The sequence below is a fragment of the Anomaloglossus baeobatrachus genome, chromosome 7, assembly GCF_048569485.1.
Source record: "Anomaloglossus baeobatrachus isolate aAnoBae1 chromosome 7, aAnoBae1.hap1, whole genome shotgun sequence".
Lineage (NCBI taxonomy): Eukaryota > Metazoa > Chordata > Amphibia > Anura > Aromobatidae > Anomaloglossus > Anomaloglossus baeobatrachus.
This window is the reverse complement of record NC_134359.1, coordinates 118828009-118853132: the sequence shown is the minus strand read 5'-3', so window position 1 is coordinate 118853132 and position 25124 is coordinate 118828009. Positions and strand designations below refer to the sequence as shown.

Here is a 25124-nt window from a genome sequence, read left to right as displayed (position 1 = left end):
CAGCTGTCACATAGACGCTGCCATGATCAAGCCTTGAGTTAATGGCGGCAATCCGCCACCATTAACCCCTTCTATTACCCTGACCGCCACTGCTACACGGCGGCAGGAAGAGCCGGGGACACGCCGGTGCTGCCGCATAATGCATGCGACAGTCCCGGGGCAGCTGCGGCTGATATTCTCGGCTGTGGGAGGTGGGAGTGAGGCGGGGGACATTAACCCTGCCCCTCGCCCTCCCCAGCCTGAGAATACCGGGTCGCCGCTGTGTGCTTACCTCGGCTGGACGGTAAATATGCAGCGCAGCCCACGTTCTTTGTTTTCTATATTTCCGTTTGATTTCTATGTGTGTTCTATGTGTCTGTGTTCTATGTCTGTGATGTCTGTGTGTGTCTGTGATCTGTGTGTTTACTCTCTGCACGGCTTCCTCTTCTTGTAATGACATCACTTCCCTGCAAAACCGCAGGCAGCGATGTACATTACCGGAGGTAAACCGCGAAATACCGCAGGGAATAACGCAGGAAAACGCAGTGAACCGCACAGAATTTGCTGCCTGCGTTATTCCCTGCGGGATTTCACGATTAACATTGGAGTCAATGGAGTGAAATCCCGAGATTCCTGCAGCAAAACATGCAGCTGTCAAATTCCGCCTAGTGCGCACAGGATTTTTTTTGCCCATAGGTTTTGCTGGTGATTCACTGCAGAGATGTTATGAACATTTTCTGCAGCGAAACATGCAGCAAAACCGCAAAAAATCTGCGGCAAAATCCGGTAAGTGTGCACATAGCCTTAAGGCTTTTTATTTTACCTGGGGAACATGTGGAATCAGAAGGGGTTGTCTTAGGCCATGTTCACACACTGCACCTTTTATTGCGTTTTTGAGGTCACAAAGATGCACCTAAATGCATGTATTTACTTCCCCCAGCAAAGTCTATGAGATCTCTAATTTGCTGTCCACACTGTGCATCTTTTTTTGGCTGCATCTTAGCTACGGTTTTGAAGATGCAGCGTGTCAATTCTTTTTGCGTTTTTCCAGTGTTTGAGCCCTTCCAGTCAATAGATTTGACTTAAACGCATTGGGCAGAATATGGTAAAAACGCATGCATTTTTGATGCGTATTTGTAGCCGGTGCAATTTGTGTGGCCAAAAACGCTGCATCTTTGTGGTTAGAAAAGATGCACTGTGTGAACATAATAGTGCACAACCTCTTTAAAGGGAACCTGTCAGGTCCAATATGCACTCAGAACCACGAGCAGTTCTGGGAGCATATTGCTAACCCCTGCCTAACCGTCCTTGTATACACTAGCATAGATAAAGAGATCTTTAGGCCTAAGACACACGGCATGAAAATCGGTGCAAGTGGAGTGCGATAAAAAAATAAATAAACAAATCGCATTCCACTCGAACCAATATTAGCCTGTATGTCAGCACACATGAGCAATTATTTTCTCAGCCCTAATCAGACCGAGAAAACAAATGCAGCATGCTGCGAGTGTAATGCGATCCTTGTTTCTCTCGCACCCATTCAAGTGTATGGGGTGAGAGAAAAATCGCACTGCACTCGCAGAACACCGGTGGGCAATAGCCGGCAACGGAGGAGAGAGGGAGATAAATCCCTCCCTCCCCTCCTCAGCGCTGGCCCACCCCCCGCAGCTGAGGTCTGCTCGCACGATCGGACCTCAGTCGCAGGGACACTCGCATGACATTCGGCTCTGCTGTACTGCCAGCGTGAGCCAAGTGTCATGCGAGGGGATCGCAGTAATCACCGTGTGGCCCCAGCCTTAGAAAAAGTATTTCTAAAGATTTTTTTATCGTATGCTAATGAGCGAGGGCACTAGTCCCCTGGGTGTTAGTTCCCTAGCCAGTCGCCCCCATTAGCATGTTAGTACACCCCTGTGGGCCCTGTGGGTGTGCTATCATGCTAATGAATGCGCAGCATCAGAGGATGATCTCACTCACCTCTCTGCTGCCATCACATCTTACGCTGGATTTCGGCTCACATGACCCCGGAGTTTCAGTTATGCGCACTACTTCAGTTTGAAGTAGTTGGACACTCTCCTGAGGGTCCCCACCCTGGATCACCATAGACAAGACCCATATCCCCACAGCTTGGCTGTCTTTCCCTTTATTCAAAAGTATCTTTTAAGGTTTTCTGCATAGCCTTTCAGAGACGTGTCTCTCTTATATCACCAATTATTCTGGTTGTTTACCCATTCATACCAGACTAAGAAAAAGGAGAATATCCTTTATAGAACTACTAATTCTTTCCATTGCGTCTGTTAAGACAAAGTGTATAAGAATATCCTGCATATCTTCATTCAGAGTCACATGGTGCCTCGTTTATGAAAGCGGATTTCATTATCAACTACGTATCAATTTTGATGCATAAGGATCTCAAGCGTATCTATTCATTGCTTCGTTGTGACGAATAATTGTTAAATATCACCTATCCTACTCATCTTGCATTTAGATAAATTCCATCCTTGATAAAGACCGTAAAACACGCGGTCGAAACGTTGGATGAAATTTTTGCAAAAATTTTTTTTGATCCTTGCACAAATAAATATACATCTGAAGCATCAAAACAATCTCTATTCTCGTATTTTCATTCAGTGTGCCAAAGTTTCTCTCACCTACTTCAGTTTGAAGACAGGACATGTACACCCGGCTTCGTAGTGCGCATGACCCAAACTCTGGGGTCATGCGCACTGAGCTAAAATCTCCCGCTGGACGCGATGGCGGCGGAGAGGTGAGTGAGATCATCCTGTGACGCTGCATATTCATTAGCATGATAGCACAGCCACAGGGGCCCACAGGGGTGTACCAACATGCTAATGGAGCAGACTAGCCAGGGAACGCCCAGGGGACTAGTCCCCTCTCTCATTAGCATACAATAAAAAAATCTTTAGAAATAATTTTTCTAAAGATCTCTTTATCTTTGCTAGTGTATACAGGGACGATTAGGCAGGGATTAGCAATATACACCCAGAACTGCCCGTGGTTCAGGGTGCATATTGCACCTGACAGGTTCCCTAGGAAAGAAAAAGAAAAAATCTAATATATAAAGGTGTGTGTGTCTGTGTGTGTGTGTGTGTGTGTGTGTGTGTGTGTGTGTGTGTGTGTGTGTGTGTGTGTGTGTGTGTGTGTGTGTGTGTGTGTGTGTGTGTGTGTGTCCGGGATTGGCATCCGTACCATCGCAGCTACAGCCACAAAATTTTGCACACTCACACGTCTGGACCCCGAGAGCGTCATTGGCTAATGTTGTGAGGCGAAATTTTAACCCCGCGCGTTCCAATTTACCAATCAATTTTGCCCTTATATACATAATGGGGAAAAAGTGAAACAAAAAGTGTATCCGCAGCGTCGCATTTACAATCACAAAATTTTGCACAGACACCTCATGTGACCCAGGGAACGTCGTAGACTATGTTTTGACAGGAAAATGTAACCCCGCGCTTTAGGCTAGTTTCACACTTGCATTGAACGGTATCCGTTGCATTGCGTTGTGTGACGGATGCAACGGATGTGTTACATATAGTGGCACAATGCAACGGATCGTACAAAACAACGGAATCAGCTTTTTTTTTTTTTACACACACAGTTTCACCGGCGGCAGACTATTGTGAACGATCAGCGGATCGCTCCCAGTAGCCAGTCACCGGGTGATCAGCTGATTGCTCGGCTGCCGAGCGAGAATGTGTGCGGGGGGCGGAGTCGAGCGGGGCCATGGCGCTGAGGACAGGTAGGTGTGTGTGTGTGAGATAGAGAGATATATATATATATATATATGTAATATATATCTATATATATATCTATCTAATTGCCTTATTCTGTCTGTCTGTCTATCTGTCTGTCTGTCATGCTCCAAAATTGTGTCCTTACGGTGACACAAAGCTGATTGGCCGCTGGGCTCGCCATGGCCCCGCCCCCCCCCACACCGATTGGCCGCTCGCCCAGGCTGCGCCCCCACACGGATTGGCCAGCCGCTCGCCCAGGCTCCGCCCCCCCCCACAGATTGGCCTCTCGCCCCGGCACCCTGCAGGCATTGGCAATTCGGCCACGCCCCGCCCCGCCCCCCTCACGCAATGCACGCTAGCTCTGGCCCCGCCCCCTCCCTCCCCCCGCGCATATCCCGAACTGACACGGCTGTCACGGAGGTGAGTACTGTACTCCCCCCCCCCCCCCCGCGCATTCCCCGAACTGACAACACGGCTGTCACGGAGGTGAGTACTGTACTCCCCCCCCCCACCCCCCTCCCGGCCCCCGCTCGCACAGGAGTGGTGTGGATACGTTGGTAACCATGCTCGCATGGTTACAAGCGCATCAAGGTCCTGCTGCGGCGGAAGATCCACACGCACACACATAACAGTACACACACAAACATACACACACATCAGATCACACTCACTCTCACACACACACACCTCACACACACATCACACACACCTCACATCGCATCCACACACTCACAGCATCCGCCGATATCGCTTGCTTCTCGGCCTCGATACTGTGCTGTTGTGATCTTCCAGGACCTGACGGAGGATCACATGGCCAGAGGCATGTGATATCTCCGGATGTTGTGAGTATCAGCGCGTATGTGCGATATCGTCAGTGTCTGTGATCGGGTGTGTGTGAGTGGATGCGATCGGGTGTGTGTGAGTGGATGCGATCGGGTGTGTGTGAGTGGATGCGATCGGGTGTGTGTGAGTGGATGCGATCGGGTGTGTGTGAGTGGATGCGATCGGGTGTGTGTGAGTGGATGCGATCGGGTGTGTGTGAGTGGATGCGATCGGGTGTGTGTGTGAGTGGATGCGATCGGGTGTGTGAGTGTCGGCAGAGGAGCACGGCGTGCTGGAGGAGGCTGGGAGCAGAGAGGCTGATCATGGGGAAGGCTGGGAGGAGAGAGGCTGATGCTGGGGGAGGGAGGCTGATGCTGGGGGAGGCTGGGACGAGGGAGGCTGATGCTGGTGGAGGCTGATGCTTGGGGAGGCTGATGCTGGGGGAGGCTGGAAGGAGAGAGGCTAATGCTGGTGGAGGCTGATGCTTGGGGAGGCTGATGCTGGGGGAGACTGGGAGGGGAAGGCTGATGCTGAGGGAGGCTGGGAGGAAGGAGGCTGGGAGGAGAGAGGCTGATCTGGGGAAGGCTGGGAACGGGAGGCTGCTGAGGGAGGCTGGAAGGAGAGAGGCTGATGCTGGGGGAGGCTGGAAGTAGAGAGGCTGATGCTGGTGGAGGCTGATGCTTGGGGAGGCTGATGCTGGGGGAGACTGGGAGCGGAAGGCTGATGCTGAGGGAGGCTGGGAGGGGGAGGCTGGGAGGAGAGAGGCTGATCCTGGGGAAGGCTGGGAAGGGGAGGCTGATGCTGAGGGAGGCTGGAAGGAGAGAGGCTGATGCTGGAAGGAGAGAGGCTGAGGCTGGGAGGAGAGAGGCTGATGCTGGGGAAGGCTGATGCTGAGGGAGGCTGGGAGGGGAAAGCTGATGCTGGGGAAGGCTGGGAGGACGGAGGCTGGGAGGAGAGAGGCTGATCCTGGGGAAGGCTGGGAGAGGGAGGCTGATGCTGGAGGAGGCTGGAAGGAGAGAGGCTGATGCTGGCGGAGGCTGATGCTGGGGGAGGTTGGAAGGAGAGAGGCTGATGCTGGTGGAGGCTGATGCTTGGGGAGGCTGGGAGAGGGAGGCTGATGCTGAGGGAGGCTGGGAGGAGGGAGGCTGGGAGAGGTAGGCTGAGAGAAGAGAGGCTGATGCACACACACACACACACACACACACACACACACACACGCGCGCGCACTGCACAACACACCACACACACTGGGAACCACAAACAACTGCCCTACACAGACACCCACACACACAGACAACGCTGGACACACACAACACCCAACACACAAACACCGCGGCACACACAAATATACGCACATACCGCACAACACACACATTGCACAAAACATACCTCCCCCCAAAACACACCACACACACAGCGCTCCACAAACAACGCAACACACATACAACACCGCTCTCACCCCCCGTCACACCCAGACAACACCCAGAACATGTACAGCGCCTACACAAACACTTGGTAACTACACACAACATCTCATAATATATATTATATACATACTAGAAGGTGGCCCGATTCTACGCATCGTGTATTCTAGAATTTACGTATTGTGTAGTTCATGTATGATTTTTGTTATATATATATATATATATATATATATATATAACAAAAATCATACATGAATTACACAATACGTAAATTCTAGAATACACGATGCGTAGAATCGGGCCACCTTCTAGTATATATATATATATATATATATACATATATATATATACACACATATATATATACATACATACATATACATACATATACACACACATACACACACGGAGTGGAGTACGGGAGGGGCGGAGCCGAGCGAGGAAGTGTCGGGCTCCCTGCACACGTGACCAGGGTAAATATCGGGTAAAGCACTTTGCTTGGTTACTCGATATTTACCTTAGTTACGGATGCAGGGAGCCAGAGAGAGCATGTGCAGTGAAATCCTAAGGATTCCGCTGCTCAAAAAAAGTTACATGCTGCGTTCCTCCCGCCGGACGGAAGCAACGCAGCGTCGCCCAGCGGAAGCAACGCAGGTCCTTTTGACACAATCCGTCATCCATACAAGTCTATGGGAAATAGCGGAATCCGTTAACGGATTCCGCTGTTTTTCAAAAGGGCGGATTGTGACGGAAGGAAAACAACGCAAATGTGAAAGTACCCTTACAGTTACTCTCCAAAAAACATGGCTCCATTAAAGTAAATGGAGCCTGGAACTACAGGTTATCAGTAGGAGCTGTGATTGTCTTTTGTTCCTATCGCAACCATTCATAGCATAAGAAGCTTATATGTGAGGTAATAAGATGTCGGTGGGGGGAAAGAGACAGACCGGGGAAAGAGACAGACCGGGGAAAGAGACAGACCGGGGAAAGAGACAGACCGGGGAAAGAGACAGACCGGGGAAAGAGACAGACCGGGGAAAGAGACAGACCAACATGCAGACAGGGACAGAGACAGGCAGACAGGGAAGGAGGAGACAACCAGAGAGACAGACAAAGATAGATGGGGAAAGACACAGACCTTGATAGAGACAGACGGGGAAAGAGACAGAGAAATAGAGACAGACAAGGAAAGAGACAGACAGGCAGACAGGGAAAGAGACAGACAGGAAAAGACAAAGACGGGGAGACAGAACTGAGAAAAAGATAGACATAGAAAGAGACAGATGGGGAAAGAAACAGAGATAGAGACAGACAAAAAAAAAAAAAGAGACAGACAGGCAGACGGGGAAAGAGACAGATCTGGAAAGAGACAGACGGAGCACATTACTTGGCCAATTTAGTTAAATCTGTGTGGAATATCTGTGGTTTTGAAATATATGTTGTTAAATGCTTCTATTAGCTTAGTTTTTGCCTTTTAATAATTACATTTCTATCTGTTTTGTGGTTTTTCTGTGCAGAATACATTTTTGTTAATACATTCTATTTTGTTAACAACAGTTATTAACCCGGGCGAAGCCGGGTAGTACAGCTAGTAAAGAAATAAAAAAAGCTTGGCAGCAATGCAAATGCCCTGCTGTCTAGCAGTGGTGGTCGGTCTCCAAGTCAACGAGCTGTAATCAAAAGCTTTAATATTTCAAGACCGGATGAAAATGTTACTAAGCATAATGAATATCACTAAGCAGACAATTGCACAATTTCTTGTATTTATAAACATTGTCTGACCAAGAGAAGATGAAAACAACTCTTAAAGGGGCTGCACAGCCACCATGCCCTGCGCTCTGAGCTTATAGAGGACTGCGGGAATATGTGAACAGAAATAATAAAAGTTGTGAAATAGAAGATATCACTTCTATAAAATAGGAACAACAGTCATAAAGCAATTCTTTATTGTCCGCTTTCTGGATGAAACTTTAACCAAAAATTCCACGGATTGGATAAAAAAACAAAACAATAACACTACTGTAAAAGGGGAAGTTAATGGAAAGCTAGATTTTATATGCGGCCAATGACACCAATGTCAGACTTTATCTGTCCTTGGATACAATAGTAAGTAAGGCTGTGCTGGTAATGACATGATGTCCTAATGCCGCGCTCTTACCCCCTGGCATCTGCTCCCTTGGCAGTGCCCTCACCGCAGCTGCCGTCAGATTGTGAATGGTGCGGTCACACAGGGCAGTCTCATTTACATCACTCATGTCTCATTCGTGCCTCTCTGATCCATCGGCCACATAGGAAGCAATACAGAATCAAAAAGACGTGACCGTCCACTCATTGTATAAAGCGCAGTCACATACACCAAGCGGGTGCACAAAATGGCAACATAGAATACACCATAATATGACTTACAATGTGCTGCCATCTCTTGTATACCATGCCGCCCTCACCTATGTTGTCATCCACAGCTCCGCCAGACGTATATGATGCTGAGCGCGTACGATCAGACCTGACAGCCATCCATGCGTACGATCAGACCTGACAGCCATCCACGCGTCTGCCCTTGTGCCTTGATCGCCCCTCGCCACTTCCTGCACATCACCACACAATGAAGCTGAAAATAAAGCAAGCCCCCGCCACGTGACAGCGAGTAACGCTGCGGCTGCACATCCTGTCTGGGGTAATAAGAGGTGTATCCCCAGGCATTAGACTCACAGGCGTGACCAGAAACATGATCCAAAGTCGGTGACATCTTATTTCCCAAAGCACTCCTGCTGCCAAGTGCGCCAATCCAGGGCCCGGACAAAGGCTTGTCCAGCAGCGCGCAGGCTCCTTTCTGTGTCGCTGCTGGCTCCACAAGTAACGGCGAGGATTATCCCTTTTCACGTCCACTTAATTACTCTCGTCTCATAAGAAGCTTGTCACAGGGGATTACAGATTTTAAAGCCAAAAAGTCTCTGACATTATTCAGAAAGCCTCGGAGCCAGAGAAGTGTTCTTCTGTGTATGGCATAATGTAACGTCTGCAGAGATTTGACATTTTTCACCCTTTTTAACAAAGCAAAACACTCAAAAACCTTTACTCTAGTCATCGGCACTCGTTCCCAAAACTGGAATTTCCAGGAACAAAAGCGGAAATAAAGATGAGAAATCTTCTGATGAAAACAAATCAAATTTCATATTAGATTATGGATAGAAAAGAGCACGGACTATAGAGCAAAGGAATTCTAGTAAATGTGTAACACATTTCTGAGCTGTGTCCCTGCCATAGAGCGGAGGAGCACAGATGTGACTGCGGAGGGGGCTGCTCTATATAGGGGGGGTCCCCTTTACACAGCTCATACACTTCCAGTGTTATGGGAGTTTCTGATAGGCCTCCCTGACATGTCAGTGAATCTGGTATGTCTGCTGTCCGGTTTTATACGTACCAGAGACACAGTCACATAGAATAGTGAAAATCTATAGAGATCTTCACACCTTCATGTTTTCATGATCCACATGAGGACACGTCCGTTTTTAACAGGTAGAAAGGACACACAGACCCAAAGAAGTCAATGGGTCCATGGAAAACACACACAGCACATGGATGGCATCAGTGTAATATCCATGTGCTGTACGTTTTTAACATTGCAAAATATAAGAGAAGCTCTGTAATTTTATTCGTTTAACCATACCAGAAAGACACCAATGACACACGGATGGACAAAAGTAACCATGTAACATGTGCGCTTTTTAAACAGACATGTGAAGTAGGCCCTAATGGTGTTGAAAGTCTTGGTGAGAAGACAAATATACTGTACATAATGCAAAACGATCCCCACTGCCCATACAGATCACACAGCTGTGCCAAGTGCAAGTTCTGCTAGCAGTGCTGGCCCGGCTCCAGCCCACGCCGCCCATCCGGTCCTTACCCCCGGCTCCAGCCCACGCCGCCCATCCGGTCCTTACCCCCGGCTCCAGCCCACGCCGCCCATCCGGTCCTTACCCCCGCCTCCAGCCCACGCCGCCCATCCGGTCCTTACCCCCGCCTCCAGCCCACGCCGCCCATCCGGTCCTTACCCCCGCCTCCAGCCCACGCCGCCCATCCGGTCCTTACCCCCGCCTCCAGCCCACGCCGCCCATCCGGTCCTTACCCCCGCCTCCAGCCCACGCCGCCCATCCGGTCCCTACCCCCGGCTCCAGCCCACGCCGCCCATCCGGTCCTTACCCCCGGCTTCAGCCCACACCGGCCATCCGGTCCTTACCCCCGGCTCCAGCACACGCCGCCCATCCGGTCCTTACCCCCGGCTCCAGCCCACGCCGCCCATCCGGTCCTTACCCCCGGCTCCAGCCCACGCCGCCCATCCGGTCCTTACCCCCGGCTCCAGCACACGCCAGCCATCCGGTCCTTACCTCCGGCTCCAGCACACGCCACCCATCCGGTCCTTACCCCCGGCTCCAGCACACGCCACCCATCCGGTCCTTACCCCCGGCTCCAGCACACGCCACCCATCCGGTCCTTACCTCCGGCTCCAGCACACACCACCCATCCGGTCCTTACCCCCGGCTCCAGCACACGCCACCCATCCGGTCCTTACCTCCGGCTCCAGCACACGCCGCCCATCCGGTCCTTACCCCCGGCTCCAGCACACGCCGCCCATCCGGTCTTTACCCCCGGCTCCAGCACACGCTGCCCATCCGGTCTTTACCCCCGGCTCCAGCACACGCTGCCCATCCGGTCCTTACCCCCGGCTACAGCATATGCCGCCCATCCGGTCCTTACCCCCGGCTCCAGCCCACGCCACTTGTCTGGTCCTTATTCCAGCGGGGTGAGATAGTGATGGATGTCTACGGCCAGGGCTCAGAGGTGACATGGCGTGCAATATTTACCCTAACAAAAGGTCTAGTGGGTACACGACACTGAGTAATTTCATACAATGCCATTATCCCACAAGAACATAGAAATAATCTCAATTTTGAATCTTTTGTAAGGATCATAAAATCACACGCTAATACCATCCCATTACACACAAACTAAGGGTCTAACTAAATATATATATATATATATATATATATATATATATATATATATATTATGAAAATATTAATTATTATAGCGCCATTTATTCCATGGCGCTTTACAAGTGAAAGAGGGTATAAGTACAACATTCATTAACAGTACAAAACAGACTGTTACAGGAGGAGAGAGGACCCTGCCCGCGAGGGCTCACAGTCTACAGGGAATGGATGATGGTACAATAGGTAAGGACAGAGATGGTTGCACAGTGGTGTACTGGACTGAGGGCTATTGTAGGTTGTAGGCTTGTTGGAAGAGATGGGTCTTGAGGTTCCTCGAAGCTTTCCACGGTAGGTGAGAGTCTGATGTGCTGAGGTAGAGCATTCCAGAGTATGGGGGATGCACGGGAGAAATCTTGTACGCGATTGTGGGAAGAGGAGATAAGAGAGGAGCTGAGAAGGAGATCTTGTGAGGATCTGAGGTTGCGTGCAGGTAGGTACCGGGAGACTAGGTCACAGATGTAGGGGGGAGACAGGTTGTGCATGGCTTTGTATGTCATTGTTAATGTTTTGAACTGGAGTCGTTGGGTGATGGGAAGCCAGTGAAGGGATTGGCAGAGTGGCGAGGCTGGGGAGTAGCGAGGGGAGAGGTGGATTAGGCGAGCCGCAGAGTTTAGTATTGATTGGAGGGGTGCAAGAGTGTTGGAAGGGAGGCCAGAGAGCAGGAGGTTGCAGTAGTCGAGGCGGGAGATGATGAGGGCATGCACTAATGTTTTTGCTGATTCTTGGTTAAGGAAAGCACGGATCTGGGAGATATTTTTGAGTTGTAATCGGCATGAGTTGAAGAGGGCTTGGATGTGTGGCTTGAAGGATAGAGCAGAGTCGAGAGTTACTCCAAGGCAACGAGCTTGTGAGACTGGGGAGAGTAAGCAACCATCGAGTTGGATGGAAAGGCTTGTTGGAGGAGATGAGTGAGGAGGAGGAAAGACAATGAACTCTGTTTTGTCCATGTTAAGTTTTAGGAATCGCGCAGAGAAGAAGTATGAAATAGCAGACAGACATTGTGGGATTTTGGTTAGTAGAGAGGTAATGTCAGGTCCAGAGACGTAGATCTGTGTGTCATCGGCATAGAGATGATACTGGAAGCCGTGGGACTCTATGAGCTGTCCCAGGCCGAAGGTATAGATGGTGAACAGCAGGGGTCCAAGAACTGAGCTATATATATATATATATATATATATATATATATATATATATATATATATATACATACATATACATATATATATATACACACAGTCAGGGCCAGAAATATTTGGACAGTGACACAAGTTTTGTTATTTTAGCTGTTTACAAAAACATGTTCAGAAATACAATTATATATATATATAATATGGGCTGAAAGTGCACACTCCCAGCTGCAATATGAGAGTTTTCACATCCAAATCGGAGAAAGGGTTTAGGAATCATAGCTCTGTAATGCATAGCCTCCTCTTTTTCAAGGGACCAAAAGGAATTGGACAAGGGACTCTAAGGGCTGCAATTAACTCTGAAGGCGTCTCCCTCGTTAACCTGTAATCAATGAAGTAGTTAAAAGGTCTGGGGTTGATTACAGGTGTGTGGTTTTGCATTTGGAAGCTGTTGCTGTGACCAGACAACATGCGGTCTAAGGAACTCTCAATTGAGGTGAAGCAGAACATCCTGAGGCTGAAAAAAAAGAAAAAATCCATCAGAGAGATAGCAGACATGCTTGGAGTAGCAAAATCAACAGTCGGGTACATTCTGAGAAAAAAGGAATTGACTGGTGAGCTTGGGAACTCAAAAAGGCCTGGGCGTCCACGGATGACAACAGTGGTGGATGATCGCCGCATACTTTCTTTGGTGAAGAAGAACCCGTTCACAACATCAACTGAAGTCCAGAACACTCTCAGTGAAGTAGGTGTATCTGTCTCTAAGTCAACAGTAAAGAGAAGACTCCATGAAAGTAAATACAAAGGGTTCACATCTAGATGCAAACCATTCATCAATTCCAAAAATAGACAGGCCAGAGTTAAATTTGCTGAAAAACACCTCATGAAGCCAGCTCAGTTCTGGAAAAGTATTCTATGGACAGATGAGACAAAGATCAACCTGTACCAGAATGATGGGAAGAAAAAAGTTTGGAGAAGAAAGGGAACGGCACATGATCCAAGGCACACCACATCCTCTGTAAAACATGGTGGAGGCAACGTGATGGCATGGGCATGCATGGCTTTCAATGGCACTGGGTCACTTGTGTTTATTGATGACATAACAGCAGACAAGAGTAGCCGGATGAATTCTGAAGTGTACAGGGATATACTTTCAGCCCAGATTTAGCCAAATGCCGTAAAGTTGATCGGACGGCGCTTCATAGTACAGATGGACAATGACCCCAAGCATACAGCCAAAGCTACCCAGGAGTTCATGAGTGCAAAAAAGTGGAACATTCTGCAATGGCCAAGTCAATCACCAGATCTTAACCCAATTGAGCGTGCATTTCACTTGCTCAAATCCAGACTTAAGACGGAAAGACCCACAAACAAGCAAGACCTGAAGGCTGCGGCTGTAAAGGCCTGGCAAAGCATTAAGGAGGAAACCCAGCGTTTGGTGATGTCCATGGGTTCCAGACTTAAGGCAGTGATTGCCTCCAAAGGATTCGCAACAAAATATTGAAAATAAAAATATTTTGTTTGGGCTTGGTTTATTTGTCCAATTACTTTTGACCTCCTAAAATGTGGAGTGTTTGTAAAGAAATGTGTACAATTCCTACAATTTCTATCAGATATTTTTGTTCAAACCTTCAGATTAAACATTACAATCTGCACTTGAATTCTGTTGTAGAGGTTTCATTTCAAATCCAATGTGGTGGCATGCAGAGCCCAACCCGCGAAAATTGTGTCACTGTCCAAATATTTCTGGACCCAACTGTGTGTGTATATATATATATATATATATATATATATATATATATATATATATATATAGCCACCTTCAGATATGTAACGCCACATTCTTTATGATAATAAAAACATGATATACACAGGATCGGTTTATTGTTATTGCCCCGTACAATCTTTATTGCTTTCCTCACGTTCCCAGTTCCACCACAAAGCCAATAACAACCTCTACCCTGTGACATATGGCCCCACTCTCCAGCAGCCCGGAGCCCCAGCAATCCTGCAGCCAAGACATCCTCGGATCAAACACCCAGGCTTCTGCATGGTAAGAGGTACGCAAGGACCCCCACCCAAACCAAACAAGGCGAGTGGGGCCGCACTGTGCAATATCTGATATCAGCATCAATACAACTGTCTACTGATCTGATTACACAGTGATGGCATTGTACGGGCAGCACACATGCACCCTGTGTGTCAGAATGTCATTGACTGATGCATGGGAAGGGTGCCCAGTATGGATTTTATATTAACCTCTAAAATGCTGGATCCTTCTAACTGTAGTTACATTAGTCACAATTAATGACATGCTTGTGCCACAGAAAGAAATATGGGTATACTGAGTGGTGTGCTTGTCAAACCTTAAATGCGGCCGGGGACCGACTGTAGACAGGTCGGACAGGTGGATCCCGGCAGCTTATCCCCTCCCACTGCTGTGGATTGACAGGCCTCTGCCTATATGTGCAGCTTTACAATTACTCTTAATTTTGTATACAAAACTGATCCTATTAATATTTTTACTATTTACAGCACCCAAATATGACACCTAAAAAGACATCACGGGACTTAATTGACGGAAGATTCCTGAAGATGAAAACTGCTGCTGGAAACCACATAAGAAGGAAAAGACAAAACCGAGGAATCCGGAATCTCAATAGAAAAGTGGAGACACAAAAGAGGTACTGTCTGATCTGATAACCCTTTCATTAGCCTTGCCAGAAAACCTCTGCATATCCAGATCAGCTGATGCAACCATTCATTATAGATGCACGCTTCTCAAATCTATTTTTGATCCTAGCACTCATTAATGACCCAGTTATAAATGTTTAATTCTTCATAATCTCGGCAGGTGTTATTGTAATTGTGGAGTGGCGCCTAAATTACATATCAAATCACCAAACTAAACTGTGAACTACATACAAAGAAAGGGTCCATTGGTCCATTTGGTAAATCGGCAACAAAGTGTCCATAACTTTCAGCATTGGATCATCTTTAAACGGACTCTGTCAGAAGTTTTCTGCAATGTAACCTGAAGACAGCATGCTGCAAGAGTTAAAACAGAGAATTCAGCCCTGCGTCTCTTCGCTCACAGTCTTTTTTTGTTTTCCTGCAGTATTAGCTTAAGCCTGTTATCTTTATCATTAGTGGGTCTCAGCAGCACCTGAGTTATAGTCCGACTCCTCCCACTTCTATGATCAGCAGCTTCTGTCTATAGAAATGTGCACTGAAAGCCTGGTGTGATCGGAGGCAACTCTCTCAGCACTGCTACATGCAAAATCTAATGTCTTTCATTGTGTCAGAACAGCTGCACACAGTAATCTAAGTGATACATCGTTGAACTCAGAGCCTCTTTGCTTACATTATGCTGCTCTCAGATAAGGTAACAAACACCTGCTGACAAATTCCCTTTAAAAAGTTGACTCAAGTTCAGAAAGGGGTAAAATTGCAAAAGTGCTTTTACTTCTTAGTAAAAATTCTCTATCTAGAGGGATTTTAAAAACAATAGCGTACAGCTCATTGCCAGAGTTATTTGCCACCCTACAGTTTCAGAGTGGCCTGTTACCTAGGGAAAAAGTGCGCAGCTAGCAGGCTCCATGCATTACAGCTGGCTTATGCCTCTCAGATGTCCAAACCACTAGAGCCGACCAGCCTTGTTCCACCTATGATCTCTATGATGCAGAGGCAAAGCCTCCTCTGTTCGCAGCCTGCGAGAGAGCACTATTTGGAGCAACAGAGTGACCATGCAGATGGTCTGATCGGTCAATCTTCAGGATTGTACCTACAGGAAGTCAGGGGCTGGGAGTTGTGTGCTCCTGAAGATACCAACTTGAGACAATCCCTTTAACCGTTTGGTTGGTGTGATTCCCACTGCTGAGGTCACCACCATTTACTAGACTGGGATCAGGAGGAGTTGAATATTAGGTATCCTGCAGTTCTCCGCAATGTGCACAGTTTACAGAGTTGTGCTGTCTGATTCCGTACACATTTTACAACGAAACAGCTCATCGGTGGTGGTGATGGGTGCATGACCCCACAGTCTGATAATGAGGACTTATCAGGTATAGTTTTAGTGAATTTTGTTTTACCTTGAAATGTGGAGTTCCTTAATAGAAAACCCTACCTTTAAAAGCTGTCTGGCGACTATGGGATTCGCTAGAATAAAAAGGCGCCTAACACCCCATTTCAGGGTGAAACATATCTGGCTGAAATGATACAGCCAATGTCTGACATATACTGTCCAGGGTCTGTGCGTCAGATGTCAGGTTCCCTTTAAACCTGCTTACAAATCATCGTTCTCGGCAGCACATCCTCCTTTCTAAACAGGGCTTGTGCTGCTGAGAACAAGGGCAGTCATGTCACACAGAACTTCTACAATTGATTGTGCTATACACATCCTAAGCTCAAACTGCCTGTCTAATAGGGCTATTAAACGATTACTAATCAACAAACAAGGAGCCGATCGTGGCCATTTAATGGTTGCCATTGGCTAATGTAAAAACACACAGCCTAGCAAGGGACTGTAATATACCATAACTCACTGCACATCATGGTTAGTCTCTTGGGGAGGCCAAAGTAAGACGATAACTATGATATAAAGTAAATAATCATCCATCATCGCATGTTCTTAGTGCTCTCCATTCAGTAACCATGGCACAAGCTGTGATGCATTTAATAATCTATTAAGAGGTTTATGTGATTATTAAAGGGGTTGTCTAGACTTGGAAATATGTCTGCAGTCACTATAGAGAGTGACGGGATACATTAGTTCCAAGTTTGGGCAACCCCTTTAATAATCTTACAATAATAAGCCGCTTATTGAGAGATTATTAAATGCAGTTCAGCACATGCCAGGGTTACTGCCTGGCCTGGGGTTTGGTATACTAACAGCCTAGGGCTTTTATTAGGACCCAGGCCATAAGTATAATAAGAGATCCCACTCCACAGCTCCATGAGATGGAGGGCATATAATCTCACAGCACCAGGCCGGTAGTAGAATAAGCTCCGCAACCTCCCCTTCCTCAACAGTACAACAGTACCCATGATATGTTATCATCAGTGATGTGCGAGCACTACCATGCTTGGTACTCATTAAGAGCAGTTAGATGCTCGGATGGGTGAAACTCGAGTATAATGGAAGGCAACGGGGGACTTGAGCATTTTTCCAAAAAAATTCCTGGAAAAATGCTCGAGTCCCCCATTGACTTCCATTATACTAGGCCCTAGGATAGGGACAAGCTGGGCACATGTCTATAGGATGGGGACAAGGTGGGCACATGACTATAGAATAGGGACAAGCTGGGCACATGACTATAGGATGGGGACAAGGTGGGCACATTACTAAAAGATGGGGACATTACAAGGATGGGCATAATACTATTGGATGGGGACATTAGAGTAGGGACAAGGCTATAAGATGGGGACAAGGTGGGCACATTACTATAGGATGGGGAACATTACTAAAAGATGTTGGCCAAAATTTCTATATAGTGATAATTGTAAGACTATTAGTTACAAGAAAGGGATAAAATGTAAAAAAAAAAAAACAAAATAAGGCATGACTTTTTTTTACCATTACATTTTTTTTTATATATATTTAACCAAAGAATGTGCACATTTGTTATAATAAACAAGTGAAAAATGTTGAAAATAAGTGATCCAAAGGTGTGTAAAAAAATATATATGGTACCAATAAAAATGTCACTTTGTCTTGCAAAGAATGCGGCCCCCCAAATTATTTTTGTCCTCTGTGCGGCCCGTACACCCAGCCGAGTTTGAGACCCCTGTACTAGGGTGCTCAAATCGCGCCAGCATGCAACGAGAAGCGGCAAGGAAAATTATAACAAAAGAAGTCAGGGGGTCTAAAGGCCGTCTATGTGTATACCAGGAAAAGGTCCAATGTACGTGGAACATCCGTAGGGTACCGGATGGAGCCAACTGCAGATCTGCCCACACAGACGCTGACTGCAATGGGCCGCGGTGCTGAACAGTGTGCGACGTCTAGGTGAGAGGGAACGTAACAGCCTCAGACATATATACGAGGGTGTCAGGTTCGGTTCAGGAGACCCACGGATGGACTGTGTCGCATGACTGTAAATATGACATTAAAATATATGCAGAGGGGGGGTTTAGGTATCAAAAATAAGCATTTTTCTAGTGGAAACCATGTATGGGTAGGCACGCACAGACTTTTTGCAGCATTTTTTATTTTTTTATTTTAGCAAAAACAAACCAGACCCTCCAAGTGTTTGAGGAAGAGTTGGATAGTTTCTGCTGACCTTTTGCTCCAAACACTTAAAAGAAATAAGGATCTGTAGATCCTTAGGAAACGCTTGTACTTTGGGGTTCCACTTCCTGCAGCAGTTTTGAAGTTACTTTCCCTGATTTGACAGTGCCAAGTATGGAGCAGATTTGCCCTCTTCAAAGTGACAGAAAGTTACTACAAATAAATAGAAGGCGGACCATCCCCCCCTAAAAAAAAAAAGTTCCATATCTTAAAAGGATTTATAGTACTGCCAACAAGCCTTGAAACATGATAGTCATTTTCAATTATGCCTTTTCCTTCCAAAGGGGTCATCCTAGTCCCCATCTGTCAATCTTATCTTGATGACCACAAAGTGTAGTTTCTAACAGACCTTAGGGTAAGTTCACATGTGACAGATTTGGAGCACAAATGTCAATCTATACATCTGCATTATGTTCATGGACGTTTGCAAGACCAATTCAGATGAAAGTCAGATTTCAGGATTAAAAAAAAAAAAAAAAAAAATTAAAAAAAAAATAAAAATCTATTACACACGACTTTTACTGAAAATAATGGAGGTGATACATTTGCTTTTAGTTGGCCATACTCATTAGGCTATGTTCACACATATGTAGAAATTACATGGAACACTGCAACAAAATGTCTGTTGAAATCCCCAAAAAACAAGATTCAGATGGAGACGTTTTCTAGTCTGGGGAAGAACAGTGTTGGGATGGAGGGCCAATACGGCTCATGTGTATGGTGCTGAGGGAGAATCGGGACAGAACGCGATCAACCTCTCAAAAGTGAATGATCAGTCCCAGACTGGAGCTTCTGAGCTGGAGTCTGGCGTTAATTAGCCAACATTGCATGTTCTAATGCGACGCATTGAGAGGGCGCTGCAGCAGATGAACAGATACGTGTTCTAAGAATAAGATTTTTAGAGAAATGTTTGAGCAAAAGAATAATACAATAACAATGTCAGTTTATACGGACGAGGGAACGGGAGCACACACTGCCCGTACAGTGACACTCCAGGAGGCGACCATCACATCGTACCAGGATCAGTGATGAAATCTAAACAGCAAATTCAATGTTTGGGTAAGGTCCCTTTCACACATCCGTTTTTTGCCATCAGTCGCAATCCGTCACATTTTTAAGAAAACTGATCCAGCGCTGGATCCGTTTTTTACTCATTGATTTGTATTAGCCGTCGACGGATTATGACGAATGGCCTCACGTTTCATCCGTCGTACAACGGATCCGCTGAAAAATTCTTGTCTACATCCACAGTAATGTTTTTTGTTTGCGTCCAAAAAACGGTCAGCGATGGATCCTTTGCCGTCTCATTTGTTAGATTGGAAGCCTATGAGCGCAGGATCCGTCGTAAACTGTCATTTGACATTCCTGCGACAGATCCATTTTTTTTTCTGAGCGAGCATGTTCTGATGTGTAAATTTCCTACTGCTCAGAAAAAGTCTCTCTCTTATAAGTTTTCAATGGCAAATAACCTTTGGCATGAATAAAGTGGTACGACGAATCAGTTTTTTTTTACTGGGATTCGTCGCATCAATTTTACCATAATCTGCAACGGATCCGTCGCATCAGTCACAAAACGGATTGTGACTGATGGAAAAAAACTGATGTGTGAAAGGGGCCCAACAGATGGACGGGTGAGGAGCGGATGTCATGTATGACATTATACCATGATAAATGATCACTAGGAAAATTATCACCAGAGGTGATCAATGATTAGCACAGTGAGCGGGGATACATGACAGCCAGCAATGTAATGAAGGTCCTCCACTGGTGACATAACTGGATCTGATCTGGCGGGTGCCCCATGGACCCTTCAGGTGCTCCATAGACCCTGCAGGTGCCCACCAGACCATGCAGTTGACCCATAGATCGTGCAGGTGATCCATATACCCTGTAGGGAACCCGTAGACCCAGCGGGGGACCCGTAGACCCTGCAGGGGACCCGTAGACCCAGCGGGGGACCCGTAGACCCAGCGGGGGACCCGTAGACCCAGCGGGGGACCCGTAGACCCAGCGGGGGACCCGTAGATCCAGCGGGGGACCCGTAGACCCAGCGGGGGACCCGTAGACCCAGCGGGGGACCCGTAGACCCAGCGGGGGACCCGTAGATCCAGTGGGTGCAGTATAATTCCAGCAGATGACCTACAGATCCTGCATTGAGGATATTCATGTCTCCCCACTGCTTACATGGCAGAGGTGACTCCTATGATGTGAGGGAGGCACCATATACATATAGGGCTGCATATCTATACATGTGTATGAACTGCAAATTAATTTCCAAACACCCAGAGTAAAACAAGACCGAGCACCGACCTTCACGGTCACCTCACCGGCTGCTCCTAGTCTCCGTTTCCCTCCTTGCTCTTCCAAAGGGCGGGTCTTCCACCAGCTCACCAAGGAGACCGTACTCATGACGTTGCGCTACATTTGTCCAATGAAATCGCTCCTTTGCAAACTGTCAATCAATTGACCATAGAGAAAAAAATACCGATTCAAAAGGAAAACCCCGGAAGCTGGATCTGCCATATTTGTTTTGGGCAAACAAGACCAGCGGTATATTACTTTATAAAAAATAATAGAAAAGTAGGAGGGAAATGACATGGTGAGGCATGAGCCTGGTATCTATAGACAACGGAGTCATAGTAATTCTAGAATTAGGCCAAATGCTGGTGTTTTATGTGAAGTACTGGCAGGAGACGGGCTATCTCGTGAGGACCGGGCTCATACTTATGACGTAAGCAGTCTTCTTGGCCGGGATTGGACGGCAGGTCACTGAGCTCTATGGGCTGGATGGTGTCTCCCTGGGCGATAGAGAAGTCCAGATCAGGTCAGCAACACAGGAAGTTGTAACACAAGGGATTTCCTTCTAATACAGAGGCAAGAACAACACAAACACATCGGAGAGCAGCGCTGCCCTGCACCGCTCCAGCAGGCACGTCAGGAGCCCCAAGAGCTGGCTGGTGTCTGCACAACACAAGCTGGCCATGCCCATGATAGGGTGTATTTACTGCTGCTTATATAGCGCCAACATATTGTACAGCACAGTACACAGATCACCAATCACTTCAATGGGGCTTACACCATCTCCGGGTCACAGAGGCTAGGGGCGAATTCATGGGAGCACAATCCACTGCATAGTGTTTTCGGAGTGTGGGAGAAAAGGGGAACCCATCTACCCCTGCACCCACCCATGGGGGATAGGGGGAAACCATCCACCCCTGCACCCACCCATGGGGAAAGGGGGAACCCATCCACCCCTGCACCCACCCATGGGGAAAGGGGGAACCCATCCACCCCTGCACCCACCCATGGGGAAAGGGGGAAACCATCCACCCCTGCACCCACCCAACGGGAACCGACCCAGCCATGGGGAAAGGGGGAACCCATCCACCCCTGCACCCACCCAAGGAGAACCGACCCACCCATGGGGGAAAGGGGGAACCAATCCACCCCTGCACCCACCCATGTGGGATAGAGGGAACTCATCCACCCCTGCACCCAGCCATGGGGGATAGGGGGAACCCATCCACCCCTGCACCCACCCAAGGAGAACTGACCCACCCATGGGGGAAAGGGGGAACCAATCCACCCCTGCACCCACCCAAGGGGAACCGACCCACCCAAGGGGGATAGGGGGAACCCATCCACCCCTGCACTCACCCAAGGGGAACCGACCCACCCATGGGGGGGGGAGGGGGAACGAATCCACCCCTGCACCCAGCCAAGGGGAACCGACCCACCCATGGAGGAAAGGAGAAGCCAGCCATCCATGCCCTCACCCACGGAGAACCGAGCCGCTCATGGGGGAAAGGGGGAACCCACCCAAGGGGGACACATCATCCTGGCACCCAATCAAGGGGAATCCATCCACTCATTAGGAAAGGGGGAACCCATCCACCCAAGGAGAACCCCTTCACCCTCCTATGGAGAAAAGGGGATCACCTGCACCCACCCAAGGGGAACCCATCACCGTAGCACCCAACCAAGGTAAACCCACCCATGGGGATAAGGGGAACCCATCCACCCCCGCACCAACCCATGGGGAAAAGGGGAAACCGGGAAACCATCCACCACTGAATCCACTCGATAGGAACTCATAGGGATAAAGAGGAACTAACCAGCACACCAAAGTGGAGGGCACCCAAATCCGTGCACTGGTTGTCCAGGTCTGATTCATACCCAGAATGTCAGCGCTGGAAGGCAACAGAGCTATAACCAGTGAGCCACCAAATCTACGGGAATGGCGCACACTCACGCAATCAAAGATCACATCAATCTCAATGAGAAAATGACATTGAATCGTACATTTTTATGCTCATTAAACATTGTTAAAACATCCAATCAGCAGGAAGAACACATTGGACGGAGCGGTGTTGGGCTCTTAGCATGTAATGTATACACATCTGTCATAACAGCGCACTGGTCAGGCACTTTGATAACTTGAGTCTGTACTGATATTAATGTTATCAAGAATCTCTGATCTCCTTTCTACGTGTCGTCTTCTATAGTTTATAGATAATTTTATGTTACTGTTGCAAAATGAATGGGGCCTTGAGAGCTGCTAGGCTACAATTCATACCTCCATTTTTGTTTGTCTGCTCTTTTTAGTAACAAACAGAATAACGTCAGAAAGGGACCTGCATAAGCTGAGGGTCACCATTGATTATTATAATAATATAATAATATTTACTCACTTATATAGAGCTATTAATTCCACAGCGCCTTGCATACATCAGGTGTCCGTCTGCATTCTGTGTCAGTTTTCGGAACGGAAGCAAAAAATCTTACCTGATGCAACAATTCAAATTTTTTTACATTTTGGAACAGAAGCTTTGATGAAAACGTAGGGCTCATTCAGGCAGAAGGGATTTTTCTTGTACACAAAAAAAAAAAGGTCCGATTTCCATTAGTGTTTTGGACCAGATTTTTATCAGTGTTTTGTCAGTTTTTATCATCAACGTTCCATCGGATTTTCTCATATGCAAAACATATCTGATGGATGTCACTCAGGCTTCTAACAAACAGTTGGTTAAAAATGGACCGCACACAGATTGCATGTGGATTTTTCCCATCCAATCAATATTGGACATCTCTCTATATTTTGATGCCACCACTCGGTTAGCAAAAATAAACCGACATATAAACCGCTCCATAGACTATAATAGGTGCGAGTTCTATCAGTGAAGAACACCGATGTCTGAATGATGCCGTACTTATTCTGGATCAACTTGTATGGAATGCCTGGTGAGCATTGCCATATAATGACGCTTTATGCCGCCATCATGTTCTGTGTCTCCTGTACAATTCCTACAACAAATTCTAAACTCTAACAAGGTTTTACAGTCACATCAACATGGCATAATCACTTTATACCTATTAAAAAAAAAATCTCTCTTTTCCCTTGTGCAGAAAACAAAGGTAAATGGCTTCTATTAGTTATTGTGTTTTAAACCTGCCTTTATTTTCTTTATTTAGGACCCTGATTGGACTCATGAAAAAGCCACCACTCAATAAGTGTATTCAATGTCTTGTCTGGTAAGTTTAGTAACAATGGTTTATGTAAATATGAAACAGAAAATTGGAGTGGAATTCAAACATGACAGCACATGTCCCTGAAAATGGTAATGGGTGCTCACTAGTCTAGAATGAAATGAAACTTTTTGTGATGAGCAAGCACTACCATGCTCAGTACTCATCAGGCATCTTTCACACTTGTATAACCCGGCCGCAACCTACAGTCAGGGCCAGAAATATTTGGACAGTGACACAAGTTTTGTTATTTTAGCTGTTTACAAAAACATGTTCAGAAATACAATTATATATATAATATGGGCTGAAAGTGCACACTCCCAGCTGCAATATGAGAGTTTTCACATCCAAATCGGAGAAAGGGTTTAGGAATCATAGCTCTGTAATGCATAGCCTCCTCTTTTTCAAGGGACCAAAAGTAATTGGACAAGGGACTCTAAGGGCTGCAATTAACTCTGAAGGCGTCTCCCTCGTTAACCTATAATCAATGAAGTAGTTAAAAGGTCTGGGGTTGATTACAGGTGTGTGGTTTTGCATTTGGAAGCTGTTGCTGTGACCAGACAACATGCGGTCTAAGGAACTCTCAATTGAGGTGAAGCAGAACATCCAGAGGCTGAAAAAAAAGAAAAAATCCATGAGAGAGATAGCAGACATGCTTGGAGTAGCAAAATCAACAGTCGGGTACATTCTGAGAAAAAAGGAATTGACTGGTGAGCTTGGGAACTCAAAAAGGCCTGGGCGTCCACGGATGACAACAGTGGTGGATGATCGCCGCATACTTTCTTTGGTGAAGAAGAACCCGTTCACAACATCAACTGAAGTCCAGAACACTCTCAGTGAAGTAGGTGTATCTGTCTCTAAGTCAACAGTAAAGAGAAGACTCCATGAAAGTAAATACAAAGGGTTCACATCTAGATGCAAACCATTCATCAATTCCAAAAATAGACAGGCCAGAGTTAAATTTGCTGAAAAACACCTCATGAAGCCAGCTCAGTTCTGGAAAAGTATTCTATGGACAGATGAGACAAAGATCAACCTGTACCAGAATGATGGGAAGAAAAAAGTGTGGAGAAGAAAGGGAACGGCACATGATCCAAGGCACACCACATCCTCTGTAAAACATGGTGGAGGCAACGTGATGGCATGGGCATGCA

The 25124-nt window shown here is 47.0% G+C and overlaps 2 protein-coding genes across 8 annotated transcripts in view; one reads left to right on the top strand and one right to left on the bottom strand.

The window, feature by feature from the left end:
* Window positions 1-20860, bottom strand: part of TRAK2 (trafficking kinesin protein 2) — a 116463-nt gene extending 95603 nt beyond the window's left edge. For 2 of the 7 annotated variants that reach the window (XM_075317618.1, XM_075317623.1), the window contains exon 1: window positions 20755-20860. The gene's annotated coding sequence lies outside the window, so the exon portion shown is untranslated. Of the gene's footprint in view, window positions 1-8383; window positions 8574-8686; window positions 8742-20754 lie in introns of those variants that run through there. The other 5 variants (XM_075317622.1, XM_075317624.1, XM_075317621.1 and 2 more) reach the window with 4 other exon arrangements.
* Window positions 20861-21191: 331 nt separating this feature from the next.
* STRADB (STE20 related adaptor beta) overlaps window positions 21192-25124 on the top strand; it is a 106824-nt gene continuing 102891 nt past the window's right edge. The window contains exons 1-2 of the mRNA XM_075317617.1: window positions 21192-21268; window positions 23917-23976. Of these exons, the coding sequence (XP_075173732.1) occupies window positions 23965-23976 (12 nt within the window). The 5' untranslated portion in view covers window positions 21192-21268; window positions 23917-23964. The remainder of the gene's footprint in view (window positions 21269-23916; window positions 23977-25124) is intronic.